Source organism: Leptonychotes weddellii, chromosome 9 (genome assembly GCF_054177405.1).
Source record: "Leptonychotes weddellii isolate Sample4059 chromosome 9, ASM5417740v2, whole genome shotgun sequence".
NCBI classification, from domain to species: domain Eukaryota; kingdom Metazoa; phylum Chordata; class Mammalia; order Carnivora; family Phocidae; genus Leptonychotes; species Leptonychotes weddellii.
Genome location: NC_138377.1, coordinates 77,150,017 through 77,170,949, shown reverse-complemented (window position 1 = coordinate 77,170,949; position 20,933 = coordinate 77,150,017). Strand labels below are relative to the sequence as shown.

At 52.9% G+C, this 20,933-nt stretch overlaps 1 protein-coding gene across 6 annotated transcripts in view; it reads left to right on the top strand.

Annotated features, from left to right (window-relative positions):
* The first annotated feature begins 3,652 nt into the window (after nucleotides 1-3,652).
* SHF (Src homology 2 domain containing F) overlaps nucleotides 3,653-20,933 on the top strand; it is an 18,731-nt gene continuing 1,450 nt past the window's right edge. Inside the window, exons 1-6 of one of the 6 annotated variants that reach the window (XM_031029088.2) lie at nucleotides 3,653-3,671; nucleotides 13,493-13,634; nucleotides 15,398-15,604; nucleotides 17,139-17,279; nucleotides 18,511-18,682; nucleotides 18,830-18,949. In XM_031029088.2, coding sequence (XP_030884948.1) covers nucleotides 13,601-13,634; nucleotides 15,398-15,604; nucleotides 17,139-17,279; nucleotides 18,511-18,682; nucleotides 18,830-18,949 — 674 coding nt within the window. In that variant the 5' untranslated portion in view covers nucleotides 3,653-3,671; nucleotides 13,493-13,600. Of the gene's footprint in view, nucleotides 3,672-4,255; nucleotides 4,778-13,492; nucleotides 13,635-15,397; nucleotides 15,605-17,138; nucleotides 17,280-18,510; nucleotides 18,683-18,753; nucleotides 18,950-20,933 lie in introns of those variants that run through there. The other 5 variants (XM_081831028.1, XM_006727442.3, XM_081831030.1 and 2 more) reach the window with 5 other exon arrangements.

Genomic DNA, 20,933 nt, shown 5'->3' with positions numbered 1-20,933 from the left:
AGGGTGTGGCCTGAAAGAAAGGAGGAGAATCATAACAGTGTCATTTAAGGAAAGTTTGGGAGAAGGAGGTTTCAGGGATAGAGGTCAGAAGATTCAGGTGCTGCAAAAAAGAAAGAGGAATAAGATAAAATCATTGGGTTTGACACTTAGAAGTCATTGTTGACTTTAAAAACCTATGAGACCAACTAGGCAATGTGTATCAAGAGTCAGAAAAAAAAATGTACACCCTTTACCCCAATAATTCCATTTCTGGGGATCTTGCTAAAGGAAATAATCCTAAACTTGGAAAAGGTATCTGCATAAAGATGTTTATTACAGGGTTATTTAGAAGGGAAGAGAGTGCAAATACCCTGAATGCTCAACAAATAAAGTAAGATTGAACCAAAATAAAATATGTTCATTTGATGATATATTGAATAGTTTTTTTTTAAAGTATCAAAAGTACATAAATGAAGTATTAGGTCAACCTTTTTTTTTTTTTTAAGATTTTATTTATTTATCTGACAGAGAGAGACACAGCGAGAGAGGGAACACAGCAGGGTGAGTGGGAGAGGGAGAAGCAGGCTCCCAGCTAAGCAGGGAGCCGATCTCGATCCCAGGACCCTGGAACAATGACCTGAGCCGAAGGCAGACGCTTAACGACTGAGCCACCCAGGTGCCCCTAGGTCAACTTTTAAATACCATTTCCAACCAAAAGGAGTAAGGTTCCCTTAAAAAAAAAATGACTGATTATAGGTCTATGGCAGGGGAAGCATAAGTCTGAAATATTTTCTGTAAGAAAGAGAGTTAACTGCTTAAAGATTGATGGGACCAAGTCAAAAGGACACAGAAGCCTCTTTAAAGGGCTCCTGTTGGCCAAATTTGGGACAATTTGAGCATCAAAAAGTAATGAGTAATAATAGTAACGGATTATATCACACTGAATAGGTAGACAGAGAAATAGATAATTTTTGAGACCACGGAGATGAAAGAGAGAGAGAAAGAGAGAGGCAGAGAGAGAAGCAGGAGCAGCTCTTCTTTACAAGAAAATGCCAGATAATAAATGCAGAAGAAATGAAAGAATTAGAGTCACCATTTGCAATCCCCAACATCATGACAAATAGAAGGAGAGATCATCAATGGAAGCTAAAAACCATTGGACAAAACATTGTTGGGAGCAAATAATCAAGGATATCTCAGGATATCCCAACCACAGCTTACTTTAAATTGTAAAGGAAAGATCTGATGGACTACAAATTAACCAAGTGATCGAGCCCAGCATCACCAGTGAAGGGACAAATGTGTGCTGCCGGCCTGCCAGTGTAATATAGCGGGAAGTCCACAACATCCCCTATGTAGTGGTCCTTTCCAAAATGTCTAATCTGAGTCAAATCAGGAGGAAACTGGAAAAACCCAGAATGTGGGACATTCTACATGACAACTGCCCTGGATGCTTCATAGGGATCGATGTCATGAAAAACAAATAACAACGATAAAATAGGGGAACTGGTCAAGATTTCAAAAGACTAAAGAAACTTAACAAACAAATGCAATGGGAGAGCCCTGATTAAATCCTGAATCAGGACAAAAAAATATGTATATAAAAGACATTTTGGCAAAATGGAAAAAATTTAATACGGACTGCATAATAAACAACACTGTTGTGGACGTGTTTGAATGGCCCTATAGAAGAATTCTTTATTTTTATGAAATGGCAGCTGAATTATTTACAGCAAAAGTGTCATGATATTTGCAACTTGCATCAAATGGTTAAGGAAAAAAGAGAAAGGGATAGAGTAAATATGGCAAAATGTTAAAAAGTAGTGAATTTAGGTGAAGGGTATACAGATTTCCATTGTACTTTCTTTGACCTTGTCTGTAGGTTTGACATTTAAAAAAAAATTGGAAGAAAATAAAGTTTACATAATAAAAATGAGGGAAACTATGCAATGTTAAGTGAAAAAAAATAAGGACATAAAATTGTGTATACCACAATTATAGCTATATAAAAATAAGAACAAGAGAAATGATCTTTATTCATTTCAACATTTGTTAAGCTCCTGCCACACATAGACTGTGCACTAAGAGATGGGAGGACCCTGCTCCCCTACAGAATCCTGATTTTATGGTGTAATGCTTAAAATGGATGACTTTGCATCTGGCAAACCTCACTCAAGACTCAGAGAGCCTTGCTGTGATGACCTCACCTCTATACCCTGGTTCCTAGCAAGCTGCTTGGCCCCTATGAGGTGCTCAACAGCCCGCTTCCAGGAGTCCACTCTGGTGAGGGAAGAAAGTACATTAACAGATAATCTAAAACAGGTGTACAAGTGCAAGGTGTACACAGGGTATTAATTTTAAAATTATCATTTAAATTCTACTTTTATGATATCCACCCCCCTCCTCATCTAACATTTTTTTCTATTCTTTTCCAACAGGTATCCCCCCCTTCTTTATGCTGCTTCCTACCTCATTGCCGTGGCTCAGCTCATGCTGACCTCATAGCTTGGAGTAACCTTTTGTTCTTTTGCTTCATCTGCCCAAATCCTACCCAGCTCAGGTCTACCTGCCCCATGAAGCCTGCCATCTTTTGTGTAGACTTGATTGATTCCGTTCCCCTGAGCTGTCCGCAGCTTAACTCCCTACTTCTTAAACAAACGTGGCTTCATTTGACACCTACCATTGTAAGCATTTTACAGGTTTCAGAGCATGTTCATTGTCCATCATCTCCCCCAATCTTCCCACAACAGTTATTATGCCCTCTGCAGATATAAGGAAAGTGAGCATCAGTTGCACTGAGTACCTTGCCCAGAGATCAGGCTAGATAGAGCCTGCAACTATTGGACTCCTGAGTCGGTGTTTCCTACAATCCTACTACTCCAAGCGGGTGTGTATGTTTGGGGGTGGGGGTGGGGACCAGCAGCATCTGTATAACCTGTGAGCTTGTTAGAACTACAGTCTGGGACCCCACCCCAGCTAGACCTACAGAATCAGAAACGGCAGTGTAACAGGTTTCCTAGGTGATTGTGTTCACATTAAAGTTTGAGAAGCACTGTCCTATGATGCCAACTAGAATAGGCACAAAGCAGAAACCCAACAAACATTTCTCCAAATGTTTTGACCTGGGCCCTGGGATTTCTAGGGGATTCACAGTTTTGCCATTACATCCTTCTCTTACTCCCCCCACCTCTGAGCCCCCTTCCCTTTGGGGCCTAATGTGGCTCTTTGCTCCCTCCCATGGCAAATGTGAGCCCAAGGGTGAGAGAGACTCTGAGGCAGTGCCAAGGGGGATGAGGATGATGTGAAGCTGCTACCTCCCCAGCAGAGCCAAAAGCAAATGTTGGCCTTTGCTTCAGGGCTACATTATTTCTGTGGGGAAACTGGCTTTATTTCTAAGACAAAAATGCCTGTCGCTTGAGCATCCGAGCCTCGAGAGGATAAGGAGTTTGTGATAGACAACATTGGAACTGCTTCTAGACTTGATTTATTGACTTGTCTGTTTCTATTCTGTCACTAACCTGATTGACAATGAAGCCTGGGATTTGACTCGAAGGGATTTCTGCGTGTGTGCACGCTGCCGTCAGGGCCGGGTGGGCCTGCTCCCAGCGGCTGCGCGGGTGGGTGCGAGGCGTTCGTGTGAGGGCTGTTTGCATGTAAGGAGGGCGTGTGTGGAAACGACACGGGAGAAGCAGGTATCACTAGAGAGTTGATTATCTGTGATGTGAGATATGCCTGCCTGGACTGGGAAGCAATGCAGTGGGAGCAGTTAGATGGGAGGAGGTAGGTGGGGCTCCCATGGTACACAGAAGAGAGGGGATTGTTACAGAAACATCTTACGGAACAGCCCCTTCCCTCGCCCTCCCTAGCTTTTCCTCTTGGGATATTTCCCAGTTAGGAAGCCTTGGGGGAAGGGAGGGGAGGGACGGTAGGCGTCCAAGGGCTGGGAAGCCAGGAGTGTGAGGCGCCGCGCGTGAGCTGGGGAGGGGGAACAGATGGAGACAGGTGCGCCCCCACAGGGGCACGTGTGGGGACACGTGGAGGATTCACCTTCAGTCCAGGATTCGCATCCCCTGCCTTGGGGTCGCCCACTTACTTCTCGTGCGTCTACCCCGGCTGGAAACCCGCACCCCCTCTTCTCTTCCCTGGCGGGGGGAGGTAGACCCCGATAGGGAGCGGAACCCCGCCCCTCCCTTGTTACTGACGAGCCCCGCCCCCTCCCGCCGCCCGGCGGAGCTCCGCCCCCGCCCCCGCCCCCCGCCCGGCCACAGAGCTCCCCTCGCTCAGTCTGGCTGGCCCCATGTTACTGAGCGGAGCTCCTCCGGCGGGCTCCGGCCCGGGGCAGCGGGCGCAGGGGAGCGCGGGGAGCGGCCCGGGGGGGTCGCGCCGGGGCGCCGGGGGAGCGGGAGCCGGCCCTGGAGGGGGCGGCAGTGGCGGAGTGGCCAAGTGGCTCCGGGAGCACCTGGGCTTCCGCGGGGGGGGCGGCGGCGGAGGTGGGGGCAAGCCGGCGCCCCCGGAGCCGGACTACCGTCCCCCCGCACCCTCCCCGGCCGCGCCCCCTGCGCCACCCCCGGACATCCTGGCCGCCTACCGGCTGCAGAGGGAGCGCGACTTCGAAGACCCCTACTCTGGGGGGCCGTCCAGCTCCGCTGCTGCTCCAGCCACCCCCGCCGTTCCCGGCCCCACGCCGCCCCCGCGCCACGGCTCGCCTCCCCACCGCCTTATTCGGGTTGAGACCCCTGGCCCCCCAGCGCCCCCTCCTGAGGAGCGGATCTCTGGACCCCCCGCCAGTAGCGACCGGGTGAGTGCTGCGCCGGGGCGGGGGTGGCCGGGAGGAGAGGTGGTAGGAGGTCTGGGGCTTTCAAGAGGGACAAAGGTGGCCTGGCCGGGGCCGGGCCTGGGCCCCTCAATGTCACGGTTCCTGGCGGACAAATCTTAATCCTTGACCCGGGGGCTCGGAGCCTTCAACCACCTTTGTTCAAATTCTCGACTGACTAATCTGGGACGTGCGCCCCAAACTCAGCTTCTGTCCCTGTTATCGCCCCGGGACCAGTGGCCCTCTTCCTCACGGGCTCTGCCCTCCTCATCTCAGTCCTCCGCCTCCTCCCGGGGCCTAATCAGCGAGCGTTTTTCTAACGGAATTTGAGCACCCCCCCCCCCACCCTACGCCAGTTTATGGCCTCCCTGCCCTTTGATCTCTGACCCCTCCCCCCTGGGCAGAGGCAGCACAGAGCTCCATTGCTCCTCTTCAGGGAGCCCAAGCCTCCTTGCAGGTGTTGGAGCCCCAGGAAGGAGGGCGGGCCGGGGGAGGGGGGGGCGCTGGGGTTTCTCCCTGTGGCTACCGCAAGAGCTGGCCTTTGCCTTACCCAATGTGGTCCTGGAGCCAGGTGGACTGTTGTTCTCAGGAAGCCAGAACAAGCGGTATGTAGCTCTTCACCAAGGATACTGACCACTGAGGTCCAGGCGGGCCCACTCCTGCACTACTTCCCTTGTCCCCCCCAGGTAAGGGGGCAGTCAGTGCTTAGAACCTGTTGCCCAGAAGGGGCTGAGCAGCTGAGCCCACTTGTCTCCTCCTGGCCTCCCCTTTACCGGGCCCATTCTGAGGGAGGCTAGAGCCTTTGGGGGACGTGCAGGCATGGGATGAAGGGAAAGCCGGGCATTCACTGTTCTGGAGAACATTCACAGTGCCTCAGAGGCTCTGGTGGAGAAGCCATCCCTTGCCCAACCCCATTTCAGCCTTCTCCCTCCTTGATAGCTGAAAGCCATCTCCAGGTCCCTCTAGCCCTAAATTCCACGGCAGTGACTCTGTGGGCTGCCCTGGCTCTGTTGTCCCTTCCTCACGCAACCCTGGAAGCTCAGCTCTGGGGCTTAATCCCTTTCTTCAGTGGAGAACACAGTTTTATTTGATTGGAGGGCAAATCCATTGGCTCCAGTGTTAAGCCTTTGGTGGAGAGAGTGCCGTTCTGCCCGATTTCCTGGATAAGAGAGATGTGTCGGGGTCAGAGCAGAAGCCTCAGGAATGTGAATTATTTTTCCCCTAGTTCCTGCCATGGGGCATGACTGCCCAACCTGGGCCAGGATCCTTAGCCTGCAGAAGGAGCCTGTGCTTTCATCACATCCTTCAGCTCCTCTCCTTCCTCATTGTCGCCCACTGTTGGGCGATGTGAGGTGGTGGTGGCAGTGAGGCAGAGGGAGCATGAGGCCTTGTTCTTACTATTGACCAGTTAGTGTCCTTCTCCCTGACCACTGCCCATTGGCACATGGGCCTGAGCTATCCCTGGCCTTCCTCTCTGCAGTCTTGGAATGGCCTAACAGGCTACCCCCCAAGCCATGGGCTCCTCTAGGACAAGGACCATTGTCCTCCTCATGTCTGTATTTCCCAAGTGCCTGACATGCTTGGCCTAAAAAGGAGTGAATGAAATACGCCCATTGCTAGGGTGACCTGAAGGTCAGAGACTCCCTTAACTACAGCTCCCTTTTGTACATTTCCCCACAGAGACCCCCAAGGAAGGGGCTGCATCCACACAACTGTGGATGATCCATAGCCGCTTCTCACCGAGGGCAGCCATTCCTCAACCTGGGTCGACTCTGTGATCTGTGGGCTGTTCAGACCTTAGGGGCCAAGAGGTGTCTGACTCCTTTGTCAGCTGCAGGGACAGGAATGAAATCCAGCAGGATCTCCCAGGAGCTACACAATCTGTGGTTTCTTTAGTGGGTGTGATGAGAAGGATCCAGGATGCCATCCAAACTGGCTCAGGGGCAGGGACATTGTCTCTGCGGGCCCTGACCTGGAGCCTCCCACCATTGAGAGAGAGCAGCTCCACTCGTTTAGGAGCAGAGTTTGGGGGATCCCAGAGTTTTCCCTTAGGACGAGTCCAGGTTAGGTCCCTGAGCCCCTTATCCTAAACCCAAGTTGCTGTCCCTGAACAGTGAGCTGGCCTGTTGATCTGGAGTTTATGTTCTGTGAGGTGTTTTGTCCCAATTCTCTGTTCCTCTCCTCTCAGCCAGGCAGGTCTTCTTGGTTTTTTGCTTTGGGGTCACTTCCTGAGGTGAGATAGGGACTGCAGACCAGGATGTGCCATAGGCTGGCCCACTTTTCTTCTTCTCCTGGAGCCCAGTGGCTGGTGCCAGGAGGGCCCGAACCCTGTGAGAGGGCCTGGGTTGTGAGGTTTGACGAAATGGGTGGAAATACTTCTGTGATGAGATGATTGAGGAGAAACGAGCCCTGTGGAAAGTGAATGTGGGGGGCAGGAGAGAATGGGAATTTAGGCAGGACCCTGAGAGGCCCAGGGAGCTTAAGACAGTTAGTGTCTCCCCATGCAGGGCTCTGGCTGCTGGCTCTCCCTGAAGCCCACTGCCGCATTTGGCAAGGGGGCAAGGGTGCCATCTGGGCAGGCCTGGCAGGGCAGGTGTGGGAGCAGTGGGAGCTGCACCCTGGACCGGGCAGGCAGGGCCTCACCGTCTGGCCATAGGAAGAATTCCCTCATGGTGCTGGGCCCTGTCTGGCCTCCAGGCCACACTTGGGCAGAGGGGTGAGAGAACTGGGCCTTCCTTGCTTTGCTCCCTTTTCTCAGATCTGCAACAGGGAAAACCTGGTCTAATTAGGAAAGGGGGATGGGGATGGGAAAGGGACCCTAATTGGATGAAGCTTTGAGCTGCCTGTGACCATCTGCACAGTGTGTCCTTTGCCTCCATCCTGCCAAGATATGTGTGTGTATGTGTGTGTGTGTGCGCGTGTGTGTGTGTGTGTGTGTGTGTGTGTGTGACAGAGAGACAGTGAAAGAGATGATGTGAACAATAAGGCAGGCACCCCGGATGCACTGAAACCAGGGCTCTTGTTCTTAGCTCATGGAGAAGCTTCTGGGGTTCATGAACCTCCAGAAATTGTGTGCAAATATTTGGGTGCATGAGCATTTTTCTGGGAAAAGGCTCACAGCTCCCAGATTCTCACAGGAGTTCACAGGGCCCAAAATATCAAGAACTTTAAAAAATAGATACACCTCATATGTGGTGTCCATGTGGACTTGGATCTTCCAGGCCCAAATTTGGAAACAAGTGAAAAAACAGGTAGAAAGAGGAAAGGGAAGGAAACTTTGAGGGTGTCCAAAGTCAAACAAGACATCCCTGCCCTGGGATCAGGAGGGCGGGTAGGGGCTGCCGCAGGATCGTGCCTTAGCCAGTGTTCACTGAGGATTTCTATAGCATTAAGTGACACTGGCCTGAGCGCTGAAGGGACTCACCGCCTACAAGACCTGGTCCTTGCCTTTTTTGAGTTTGTTCGGTCTTGCTTTAATTTTCCTTATTATGACTTCCACAGAGTCCGGAGTTCTGATCTGTTTATCTTGCACATGTCCTCCGGTGGAAGCAGGGAGAGGAAAAGAGAAGGGTCCAGGTGAAGGGACCTTTGTGGCCTGGTTAGAGCTCTTAACCCTTTGGGGCCTGGGCTGGCCATCTTTGCTGCCATTGGTGCTCAGCTTTACTGCTGAGGCCTGCCAGCTACTGGCGCATTTTATGGCAGGCCCATCCACTCTTCCCACTGCCACCTCCTCACGCTGCGGCACTCACTCTTTCGGGAAGGCATCTGCAGCTTGTTGGCTTGGCCAGTGACTCAGTGACACCTCAGTCAGCCCTGGCACTCCACCTGCTGGGAGCTGGGAACAGCCAGGGCGCTGCAGACCAGTGGGACGCTACGCGAGAGCAGCGGGGGAGCCCAGTCCCTGTGCGCAGTGAGCCTGCGGTACCTCCAGAGCCTGGGGCGCGGCCGCGGGGCTTCGCAGCACCTCGAGGTGCCGCACTCTTGGAGCTCCCTTTGTGGCTGTCACTGTGAGCTCCTGGAGGACCCAGAAATTTGGTCTTTTCTTCTTTAATGATATAACGGCAGACAGTTACCTAGTTAGTACCTACCGTGTGCCTGGTACCATTTTGAAGCAGCTGATGTGTTTTAGACCAGTTGCTTCTGACAGCGACCCTACGAGGAAGATTCTGTTCTTATCCCCAGGTTATATATAGGGAGACTGAAGCACAGGAGTGTTGAGTCACATTTGCATGGTTTCACAGCTGGTAAGTAGGAGAGCTGAGGTGCACAGCCAGGCAGCCTGACGGCAGGCTGGCTGCCAACACCGTGCCGTGGGACCGTGGCACCTGCAGACAGGAGACGGGAGGTGTTCACCGAGCATTTGCTGAGGAACAAGGGGAAGGAGACTCAGAGAAGGAATGGAGAGTGCATCCCATGCTGAGTTCACCATTTCCCGAGCCTGAAGGCCAGCACTTGCCACCCATCCTGAGGTGGCCCCAGACACACCTTAAAAGGGTTGTCGACATCCATTGTGTGTCTGTGATGTTCGAATGTCTTACAAGCATGACATTTCTTTGTAATTAGAAAAAGATGATAACAAATTTGTTTCATGTGAAGGAGTTTCCATGGCAGATAAAATTGGGAAAGACATTCCAATAAGTGGGAAGAGGGTGCAGAAAGTTTGATCTTGGGAAAGGTAAATAGTATACCATTTCCAAAACTGACAGACTTTCAGCGGAAAAAGGATTTCACGGTTAAATACTTTGGAGAAATGCCGAGTTAAACAAAATTAGACAGCTCTCTTTGCTACACGATTTCTCAGAGCCTTTAACATCCTAGAGTGTATTTTAAATCTACAAGGAGAGGGGAGAAGATGCTACATTTCCCAAGTTGTCTGGAAAATCTGCAGCAAGGCACTGAGAGTCAGGAGACCTGGGTCCCAGTCTTGTCTCTATGGCCACCATCTGTGTACCCTATCAGGCACCTAAACTCTGGGCTTTAGTGTCTGAATAGACGAGATCAGCAGCAGGGGTAACATCTATTGAGCACCGACTGCATTCCAGTCTCTGAACTAAGGACTTTGACGCTCATTGTCCTCTTCCCAGTCCTGTGAGGTAGGTACTAATACCATCCCCATTCTACAGGTGAGAAACCAGAGGCTTCCAGACATTAAATGTCAACTGAAGACATGGAGGAAAGGGGAAGGGATAGACTTTGGGGACCTTGCAGAGCCCAAATCCTGTGACTTGTGCCCCCTCCTACCTCCCCCTGGACTGGCAAGCCCCATGGGTGGGGTCAGGAACTCCTAGCAGGGCCCACCAGATGGTGGGCCTGCCAGCTATCTCAGGAGAGGCTTAGGCAGGAAGGAGAGTCAAAGCCGGACAGCTGCTCTGGGAGGGGCACTGCCCAGTAGGAACAGGCACAAGAGCTGGGTCTGGAGCCTGCTGGATGGCAGGAGGGAGGGGATCTGGTTGGCAGGAGGCATGGGGACAAGGGGGCGTCTGAGCAGCAGCTACTTGCCTACTAGTTTGGAATTATTTCAGCCTTTCAGTAGCATTCTGTTTACTAGAGGGTTTGCCTAAATATTAGCCCTGGTTTTAGGTGCCTTCCCTGCCAGTTCTTCCCTTCCGCCCTTGAACCAGAGGCTTTGATCCCCATTAAATGTTGGTTCTCCAGACGGCCTGCTCCTACAGCAGCTACTGGTCTGTGAGAGTGGTCAGAGTTGGGGTGAATGGGGATCTGAGAGTCTGTGTCACTCCAGAAGATAGAGTCTGAGAGAGGGAGGCCTTTTGAGCATCCAGGAAATGTGCGCTGAGCGCCTACCTCGTGCCAGGCCCCGTGATGGATGCGGTATACAACGGTGAGCACAGTAGTCAGGTAAAGGTCCCATAAACAAAATAAATCACGATAGAACAAAGGTGTCAGAAGCCTGCGGAGGCAGCCCTCCCCCCACCCCCCGAGCAGTTTTGCCTCCTCACATGACCTAGAAATCACTGGGAAGGCAGGCCTGGCCTCTGACAGGGATCCTATGTGCCCAGGGTGGGTGCCCATCTTGCCAGCCTTCCCCGCAGGTGTTTCTGCTTCTGCTCCTGACTCCCAGCCCTGTGGGTGGCTTCTCTGGGTGACGCGCCCAGGGCGGGGGGCTAGTGTTTCCTGGAGCAGGGTGTGGAGTCAGGGATAGAACAGAGGAGCCATTGAGCTGCCCACAGAGCTGCCACCTGGGTGCCCACAGGCATCGTGGGCTGGCCCTCAGGAGGCCCGTGCTGGGCCTGGGAGGGGGCACAGCTCAAGTCCAGCCCAGGACTCCAGTGGGAAGGGCTGCTGGGGGGAGCTCTGTAGAGTTGGGGGGACTGGAGCTTAGGCCAGGCACTTCTCACTGAGCAGCTCTGGGACTCAATGCCCCCCCCCACCTCCCCGCTGGATTCATGATGCCTTTCTCTTCTGAATAAACAAGGAAAAATGCTTCCTTTGTCCATTCTTCCTGTTCTGTGTGAACTAACTTAACAAATATCTACTGAGCACTTTTAGGCACTGGGTATTTAGCAGTAAACATGGTTCCTACCCTCAGGAAGCTCATGGTCTACAGGAAGACAGATGATAAAACAAGTATTTACTACACAGTGTAATAATAGCCCAGCACAGAGGCACCTAACCATACCGGGGGGGGGGGGGAATGGAAAGGCTTTCTGAAGAAAGAAAATCATCTAATCCAGGCAGAGGGAAAGCTTTTTTGGTAAGAAACAAAGCACAGAACTTTCAGGTAACAGAATGATCCAAGGTGGGTAGGGAGAAACCGAAGAAGAAAGCAGAATCTTCAAATCCCTTTAACTTTGGACTTTGTCTTGTGGGCATTACACTGTTTAAGGATGGCACGTCCAGTGACTCAGTTACTGTTAAGTAGCTGCCACATAGGAGCGTGAGGCTGGGTGCCCGCTGCCAACTCCAGAGCCCCCTTGGTCAGGTGGGTGCGGCTGTGGGTGCTAGTAGGCCTGGGAGGAAGCAGCTTGGGGTGGATTTCTTTTCTCTGCTTCCTGGAGGAAAGAGGACTAGGGGTGGAGAGCTCCAAGGGGAGATAGGCAGTGATCTAGTAGCAACATTTTTCTAGTACCTGCTGTGAGCCGGGTGCTTCTTAGGGCTGGAGAGACAGAAACAACAAAGAACTGTAGGCCAGTGGATGAGCTGATGGTGGGGATGGTATGACCTGAGATGGTGGTCTTCTCAGAAGCAGGTAGAGATTTGAGGGAGGCGAAGGAACGGGGGGGCTTGGGTGGAACAAGGTGGAACATGGCAGGGGCTGAAGAACTGAAGGGGGAGATGGTAGGAGTCGTTGGGATGTGCTTCAGAGACCCCTAGAGGGGCTCGTGGGGGGCCCAAGGAACATGCATGAGTGGTCTCTGTCGGGGGGGCAATTTCCTTTCTCCATCTCTGCTTTGCTAGGGGTCCCACATCCACTGACCCTGGACAGGCAGTCACCCCACAGCCTCCCTGCTCAACTGGCTCCTGCAATCCTGATCTGGCCCAGACCCAAAGCCTACACCAAGAATGGAGGAGAGGCAGGAGTGGCCCCTCCTTGTGCCGCGGGCCCCAGAGCCACCTCTTGTCAATGCCTGTCAACTCAGTGTGCAGTGCTTCCCCTCAGGTGCTGGCAGCCCTGGGTGGGCTGGGCTCTGTCTCCGCCTCGGCCTCCCCCCTTCAAGGAGCCTGGGCCCAGCTTGGAGAAAGGCTCTATTGTCCTCAGCTGCACCCCGCCCTGAGCACCTTGAGCTCTTCCTCAGGGTGTGTGGCTTACAGTTCGCTCTGCCTTGACTGGAGCAGGGACAGAGGGTTGGTCATGAACCACTTGGGAGGAGAAAGGGGCAGTGTGGGATGTGGAGGGTCAAGGCTACGCCTTTCCTGTTCCTGGCCCCCAGGAACCAGGGAATTTCAGCAGAGCCCAAACCCTGGCTTTCCTCAGGGCTGTCCTTGGGTGGTCTCTCTCCTGGGATGGCCAACACGCCTACTGGTGGCAGGTTGACAGCATAATTTTGCACAAAGGGCACAGATTCCAAATGGGTTCCTCCACTTAGGCGGGACGGTCTTGGGCATGTTGTTCCCTACCTGCCCTGAGCCTCCATTTCCTTAAAATGAGTATAATAATATGCACATGACATGGTGATGAATGTTCTGAGGATAGACCAGCAGAACTGTGCCATGAAATGAGTATTTGGCTTTTCTTTTCTCGATGGTCAGCAAATTTTTCTTTGTTCAGCATCTGGGATTGAACTTGTAGGCATGGACCAAGTTAATCTCTGAGTTGCCTGCTATTCTCCACTTGTTCTTTGAACTCCAACCCCTTTGTAGCCAGCTCTCTGAATTAATTCCCTCTGTTGAACCATCTGGTGTTGAACACCTCTATCGCCCTGCCTGGACCTGGACTGAGGCAGGCCTTAATGAAGCCTCCCCAGAGCTTCATCCTGGCCATTTAACCTAAGGGATGGCCCAGAGGCACAAAATTAACAGAAAAGATAGATCTGCCACTCTGCTGGCAGCCTAGTAGGTGAACCCTGCAGAGGAAGAGCCAGAGCCTGTCCCTGTCCAAGCTCAGAGCCTGCCCTTGGATACCTTGGGCTCTGGGTCTAAGACATTCTGTTCAGGACTCACTCCCATGGACAAAGCATCTGGGGAGAAGCAGAGGTGTCTCTCAGATGTCTGAAGCCTGCTCTCCTCACTGTCTTCCCGCAGTTGGCAATCCTTGAAGACTACGCGGACCCGTTTGATGTTCAGGAGACTGGTGAAGGCCCAGCAGGAGCTTCGGGAGCCCCAGAGAAGGTCCCTGAAAATGACGGCTACATGGAGCCCTATGAGGCCCAAAAGATGATGGCTGGTGCGTGATGGAGTCAGGGGTAGGGGATTGCTCTCTGAAGCCTGGGTATTTACACAACAGGCTCTGGGACCCACAAGACTAAGGACTGATTCCACGATCCCTTCACTGGGTCCTTGGAGACCATGGGTCCACCATGGACCACCTTGGTCCTTGGCCACTGCTTTCAAGAGAGTCATTTTGGAGAAGGAGCAATGACTTGTGGTACCTGAGATGTGAGGCGGTAGAGAAGGCCACACAACCAAAGGTCAGGCAGATAGAGTTAGGATAGTCAGGAGGGCAGGATAGTGGTGTGGGCCGGGGGTCGTGGAACCCAAAAAGAGAATCACTAGCTTTAGGGAAGGTGGTGAGCTTGAGATGATGTGATGTCGGAGTGAAACATCTTTATGGCAATTGGAACCACATGGCTAGAGAAGAGCAAGCCTGTCAAGGAGTGGGGGCAGAGAGCAATGAGTAAGACCTGGTCCTGGGGCGCAGAGCAGAGGTCAAGAGAGGATCCAGGGAAAGATGAAGATAAGATTATGTCAGCTTTATTACTGACAAAGTAGATTGAGAACACTACTTAGCTATGTCTCCACAACGGGCTGCTTAATACTTCACAGAATTAAACTTGCCCACTCAGGCTTGGGCCATGAGGCACAGCTATAAGCCCCTTCACGGGGGGCAGGAGGAGAAAGAGCCAGAAGGCAGAGCTGAGAAAGAGAGCGAGCATCCACTGGTGATCAGATAAGCTGCTCTCCCTCCTTGGGAGAGGGGCAAGGGGGCGGAGAGTGGTCAGGAGTGTTCTTCCATGGGGCGCATGGAAACGTGAGCCGGTAGTGTGGAGGAATCTAGATGTGGAGAGACGAGGCTAAGAGTCATCAGGTACTGGTGGTGAACAGATGGAATTTGGAGGATGGAGGGCCAGGACCAAGGAGAGCAGTGTAGTGCACAGAAAGGGAGAAGGTGGGAGGGTGACTACCCAATTTAGATCAGAGGGGTGTGTCCCCCTCGGAGGCCCATGAATGCCCTGGAGTTGTATGTGGAAATTTGCACATTTTTCTGGGGAGTGGCTCCATAGCTTTTACTAGATTTTCACTGGGGTCAACGATCCCCAAAAGAATCACAGAACAGACTAGAAGAACTTCTGGGGAAAGTGGCAAGTTTGAAACGTTAAAGTGAAAGATGTTGATGGCAACTGGAAGTGTATAGGGTGCCATGAGACTGCGCAAGGAGTGACGGCAAATCAGACCTGGTTCTGGGGAACAGAGACCGAGAGAGGGGCCAGGGAAAGAGTCCAAATAGGGGTGCTCAGAGAGGACGACCATGAACATGACTTGTCAGAGGGGACAGTTTCAAGGAGGGAGTGATCAGCAGTATCTGAGCAACAAAGAAGGATTTTCTGATTGTCAAGTGGTATTATTTGGGATGCAAGGAAAAAAATTGGAGCTGAGTAGCCAAGAGGAGGTGGATTAGGAGAGGACCCTGCCTCAGTTTCCAAAATGCGTAAGCCTCATTTCCCAAGCCCTTGCTGGCCATCTAAAGATCTTTTTTCTGTCTTTCACGCTGGTGCTTCTCTGCCCCTGCCTCCATTGGATCCCATTGCTTTTTGGAACCCCAGAGGTGTTTTGAGGGCAAGGGACCCCGGATGTGTGGCCATTGGGCCCCCAAAGCCAGTGGCATCTCCTCTGAAGGAGGCTTGGTGTGTTGCTGAGGGCGCTGCCAGAGGAGCTGAGCCGGGCAGCCAGGGCTGCTCTCACACCCCCCCTCCTGCCTTGCCCTGGCAGAGATCCGGAGTTCCAAGGAGACAGCAGCTCAGCCCCTGCCTCTGTATGACACGCCCTATGAGCCAGAGGAGGAGGGGGCCACCCCAGAGGGTGAGGGGGCCCCCTGGCCCCGGGAGTCCCGGCTGCCAGAGGATGACGAGAGGCCCCCCGAGGAGTATGACCAGCCCTGGGAGTGGAAGAAGGAGCGGATTTCCAAAGCCTTTGCAGGTAAGCCCTGGGTGAAGGAGGTTGGGTCTGCTGGGGCCTCTAAACAGCTCTCCAGGCCCAGGGGAGTGGAAGGAGTGGACCCCAGGGGCTGGGGGAGTCCCCGAAGCTGGGCTCAAGGGAAGCATAGTTGAGTGCATCCCAGAGATTGGTGAATTGGGCAGTGTGGGTGCAGGGTCAGGGAACGGGCACGGGAGGATGAAGGGTCTCCCCTGCATCACCACCTCTCAGAGGCCAAGAGGCTTAGGCCACTTCCATCTTTTGGGAGACAGGGCGTATTTTAAAATAAAGAAATTCCCAAACAAGATGATAAAAACTTGTGACATGTTAAATACTTACACTTAACACAAGAAGGCATTTAACCCCCCAGACAACGAAAATGGCTGTGTGTGTAACCTTTAGAGATCCCAGCCCTGAATCAGAGAGCTGTGTCTCCTGGTAGCAGGCTGTGCCAGACCAGGGGCACCTGTGCCCCAGGGGGATTTCTGAGGAGCAGGAACTGGTGGGGGAGAGGGAGGTTGTGAGAAATCCCCTTTGTTGAATGAGGGTTAGGTTTCTCCTGTCCCAGGCACCCCGGCACCTGTCCCAGGCCTGGAGTCCAACCTGGGGAGGTGTGTGTTGGTGGTCTGAGTGGGTGCTGCTACAGTCTGGAGAGCCTGGAGAGTGCTTTAGCCCCTGGATTCTTGATTCACTGAGAACCCAAAGGGTGGAAATGCCATTCGACTTCACCCGGACTCCCATGGCCCCCTCATCCCTCCTGGAGCTAGACTCAGCTCTCTGCCCTGTTCTCCCCACCCTGGCAGCCAGACTGGGAAACCACAGGTTTCTAATTTGTTTCCTGTAAAGCTTGCACCATTGAGGATGGACCGTTTATCTCCAGAAGTCTCCTTGGAGAATCAATACTGTTTGGATTGCTTAATGGGAAAATCTATGCTCGTCATTAGGAAACCTCGTTAGCAGTCCTGCAGCCGCCAGCGGCATCCCTGTCTTAATTGTCAAGGCTCAGGACTGAGGGTGTGGGGGGTAAATTTCAATAAAACATCTGCCCCCACATCGGAGTATTCCTGACAGCCTGGAGCCGGGCTGTCGGTCTCACTGCCCATGACTTCCCAGGCCGTGGGGAGAAGGTGGCAAGTCTGAGGGTGCCAGGAGGCTGTGGGGGCCTGGGTGTGGTGCTGGGAGGCAAGGGCAGCTCGTTGTCTCTCCCTTCCTCCTCTCCTGGAGGCTTATGAGGGTCCAAATGAAGGGGGCCCACGTGGCTGGCAGTGCAAGACTCTGCATCCTGCTGTTTGCTACCTGTGCCTCCCACCCTTGGACTAAGCCAGCCTGGTGTGGTCACTGTGGCTCCATCCAACCCTCTGAGAGTCCTGCTCCCCCCTCAGAAGCCACCCCTGCCTCTGCTCTGACCCTCCTCCTTTCTAGGCTGTCCTGTGTCCTGGCTCTGGGTTTTGGTGTCTCAACCTCTGCCTCTCTCTGTCTCTCTGTCTCTGTCTCTGTCCCTGTCTGTGCCTCTTCTCCCTGCTGCTACTGGTTCCAGTTGACATTAAGGTCATCAAAGACCTACCTTGGCCTCCGCCGGTGGGACAGCTGGACAGCAGCCCCTCCCTGCCTGACGGGGACAGGGACATCTCCGGTCCAGCCTCACCCCTCCCCGAGCCCAGCCTGGAGGACGGCAGCGGTGGGTCTTGTGGGAGCTTCTGGCCAGGGTGACATGTCCTCTCATGCCTCAGGCCCTGCCAGCTTGGGTTGGAGGAGCTGAAGTGGGGCAGGGTTTGGAGAACCCAGGAAGAATCCCCCTTGTCCTGGAGGGAAGAGAGAAGGGACAAAGCACACATTCCTCCTTCCTCCCAGAGGTGTGGGGAAGGTGTCTTCTAAAGGAGTCCCTTTCCAAATATCTTTCCTACTATGCCACAAAAATCCACTATTTTAAATTCACTTCTTTGCATAGGACTTTGCCTGCCCCAATCCTTTGGCAATGCAGATAACTCTCGAGGTGGGGGTGATGCTAGCGTAGGAAGTGTCTGACTCCTTCGAGTAAGGGAAGGGTCTGATCCTTGCATCTGGTGACTGAGAGACAATAAGGTCCTGAAAGTGCTACAAGGAGAGAAAAAACCCAGATGAGGAGAAAGGAAGCACTGAATGCTTCATCTCTGTTCAGTTTTGTACAGAATGTTTGTACATTTGGGCCTGAGTGTGAGGGCTATTTTGAAAATACGGGATGAAGGAGGGTCTCCATCGCCTGCCCGTGTGTGCCTCCGCTCATGTGGCCCACTGGCTTCCTCCCTCCCCTGTGCTGGCTCAGTGGTCAGGCCTGCCCTGGTCTGGGAGGGCAGAGCCGCCTCAGCCGGGCTCCTGGGGGGGGAGGGCAGGGAGCCTGTGGGCAGCAACCCTGGGGGCAGGGGAGGGGCGGGCCGGCTGGCGGCTTTGGGCAGGATTAGCCTGTCAGGATGGCACCAAGGGGAATTGGATAATTGTTCTCAAATCGATAAGTCATTTCTACAGAATGGCTTGGCAGGGTGATATGGAGAACAGTAATGAACTCTGAGGAGGAGAAAGAAACAATATTATCAGCGCTGAAGGCACCCCGAGGGGGAATGGAATAGGGGAAGGCAGGCCGCTGCTCCAGAGGGAGAAGTTTAAGTGGTTTCTCGTGTTGCTCCTCTCCCCTCTCCTCCCACAGCATGGGGACTGGTAGGCACAGTATGGCATAGGAGGGCTGAGCCCCACCCCCAACGAGGGAGTGGACCCAGGATTCTGTCCCCAGAGACAGTCAAGCCCAGGAGCATGTCCCACCCTTCCAGAACATTCCTTTGACCCCTTCTGGCAGAAAATGGGGGTGGAGCACCAGTTATTCTACAGGGCTCTATCTCTAAGGTCCTCAGAGTCTATGACTGGTATATTCCCCACAGCCCAGTTTGAAGGATCTGAGAAGAGCTGCCTGTCACCCGGCCGGGAGGAGAAGGGGCGGCTACCTCCCCGACTCTCTGCAGGGAACCCCAAGTCAGCCAAGTCCCTAAGCATGGAGCCCAGCAGCCCCCTTGGGGAGTGGACAGACCCAGCACTGCCTCTGGAAAACCAGGTGTGAGTGTCTGTGTCCAGCTGGGGACTCTCTCCCCTCCTCCTTTCCCCTCCTGCCACTGGCTTGCCTGCAGGGGACACCCAGAATGGGTGGGCCAGGACGGCGAGGGACTCAGCAGAGATGCCCCCCTTCCTCTCTCTTGTCCTCAGCTGGTACCACGGGGCCATCAGTCGAACAGATGCCGAGAACCTGCTCCGACTGTGCAAAGAGGCCAGCTACCTGGTGCGCAACAGTGAGACCAGCAAGAATGATTTCTCTCTGTCCCTCAAGTGAGTAGGGGTGGGCCAACTACCAGCGTTAGGCAGGATTAACTTGTCACCGTGGCACCAAGGAGAATCCATGGGAAGACAACCGGCAGGACAGGAGGAGACTCCAACATTCTCCCCGTGCCCAGCCAAGCTGGGGAGAACTCCATCCCCATGAACATTTGCTGACTCTGGGCCAGGCCCTGGGGATTTGGAGGGTCTGAGGCTCAGCCCCAGATTGCAAGGAGCTCAGAGTCCTTTAGAGGAAACAGTCAAGCTACAGTGTCCAGCTCAGAAAGTTTCCGTCACGTACTAGCTGTGTGGCCTGGGGCCCCCTTAACCTCTCTGGGCCTCAGTTTCCTTACTTATAAAATGGGGAAATAATAATGTCTACCTTATAGGGAAGGATCAAATGAAATAATATATGGGAGGCACTTAACATGGTGCTAAGTGCTAAATAAATGATCACCATCATCTTTATTGGAAGGATAGGAAGATAGGATACACAGAACGAGCACTGGCCTCTGAGGCCATCCTGGTAGAATGGCCAGCCCTCCCCTCGGTACCCAGGAGTTCTGCCTGGTAGCGCCTGCACCCCACGTGGCAGCCCGTCAGATGGTGTGTCCATTCACATCCCCCCATCACTACTGGGGCATCTGTACCCCCTCCTACCACATTCCCCAGGGATATTAGAATACAGGTATATCCCCACTTCAAACGAATGCAATATACAGAAATTTGGGACTATTGAACAGATACATTTGAGGATAATTATTCAACTTCAACTAAAAGATAATGGGAAGATCCAGTCTATAGTCAAATAACTTGAATTTTATTCTTGGGCTTAATAAAACTAGCTGTGTGACCCTAGGCAAATCATGTAACCTCTCTGGGCCTTGGTTTCTCCCATTGCAAAATGCATTGATGGGTACCTCTTGGGTTTCTTGCAGCTCTCATACTCTGCAAATTATCATAAAATCAAAGGAGCATTTAGGAAAAGTTCATCTGTCAAAAATCTGCTATAACACTAGGATGTGTATTGCTTTAATAGTTAAGAGTCACAGAGCATCTGCTATGTGCCAAGCAGCGTATATACCCTCTCCAAACCAACTACCAACCTGCAAGATGAATCTCTTTTTTTATAGCCAGGAAGAAATACAAAGAGGTATGTGACTTGCTCAAGGCCACCAGGTAGTAAAGTGCCAAAAGCAGGATTTGGACCCAGCTCAGTTCAGTCTGACTACAAGAACAGCACTATTCCATTGCATAGCTCCACCCGTCCTCAAGTCTGGAACAGTCCAAGGCTGGGTTAGATAGCAAGGGTCTGGCTCCCTAAACAGAGCAGGGCAGGGCTCCGCCTTAGCCTGGGGAGTAAGAGGGGAGGCAGGCCTGGATGCTGCTTCAGCCCTGGCTGATCTGGCCCCACCAGCATCTGTCTGCCAGAGCCTCGTTTGCATATAAATGGCTTCTCTGAAATACAATTATGGTTTCTCTGCTCTCTGTAATGGAAGGGCTTTCACTGGTAATTAAACAGCTTCCTCCCAAAGCCATGTCAGCTCTGGCCCTGCGGCCCAGCTAGTCCCACCCAGGCTCCTGAGGGTTGGGCAAGGACTCGGCTTGGGACTTTATCCCAGGAGGTCAGTTATCCAGATGGAGGCTTGTTGCCACTTTATTGCCCTTTTTAGCCAAATCTGTCCCTCAAGGAGAAGATATAATGCAGTTTTGGGGAGAGGTGATTATCCCAAGTGGACTGTGGGTAGGGGTTGTCCCCAAACTGTGAGAGGGTGAGGGAAAGCAAGGGCCAAGCTGCTGCCCACAGCTTTGGGCCTGGGCCATGGCATAGGGCAGACAGGGGAGGGAGACTGCTCACTGCCTCCCTTCTCTACCGCCCCCAGGGACTGTACATTTTCCTCAGGCCCTTAGCTCCCTTCACCAGGGCCTGTGTGGTCACTGTCAGCCTCAGCTGTTATCTCAGGCCTCCAGAAGAAGGATGCCTGCGCCGGGGCGC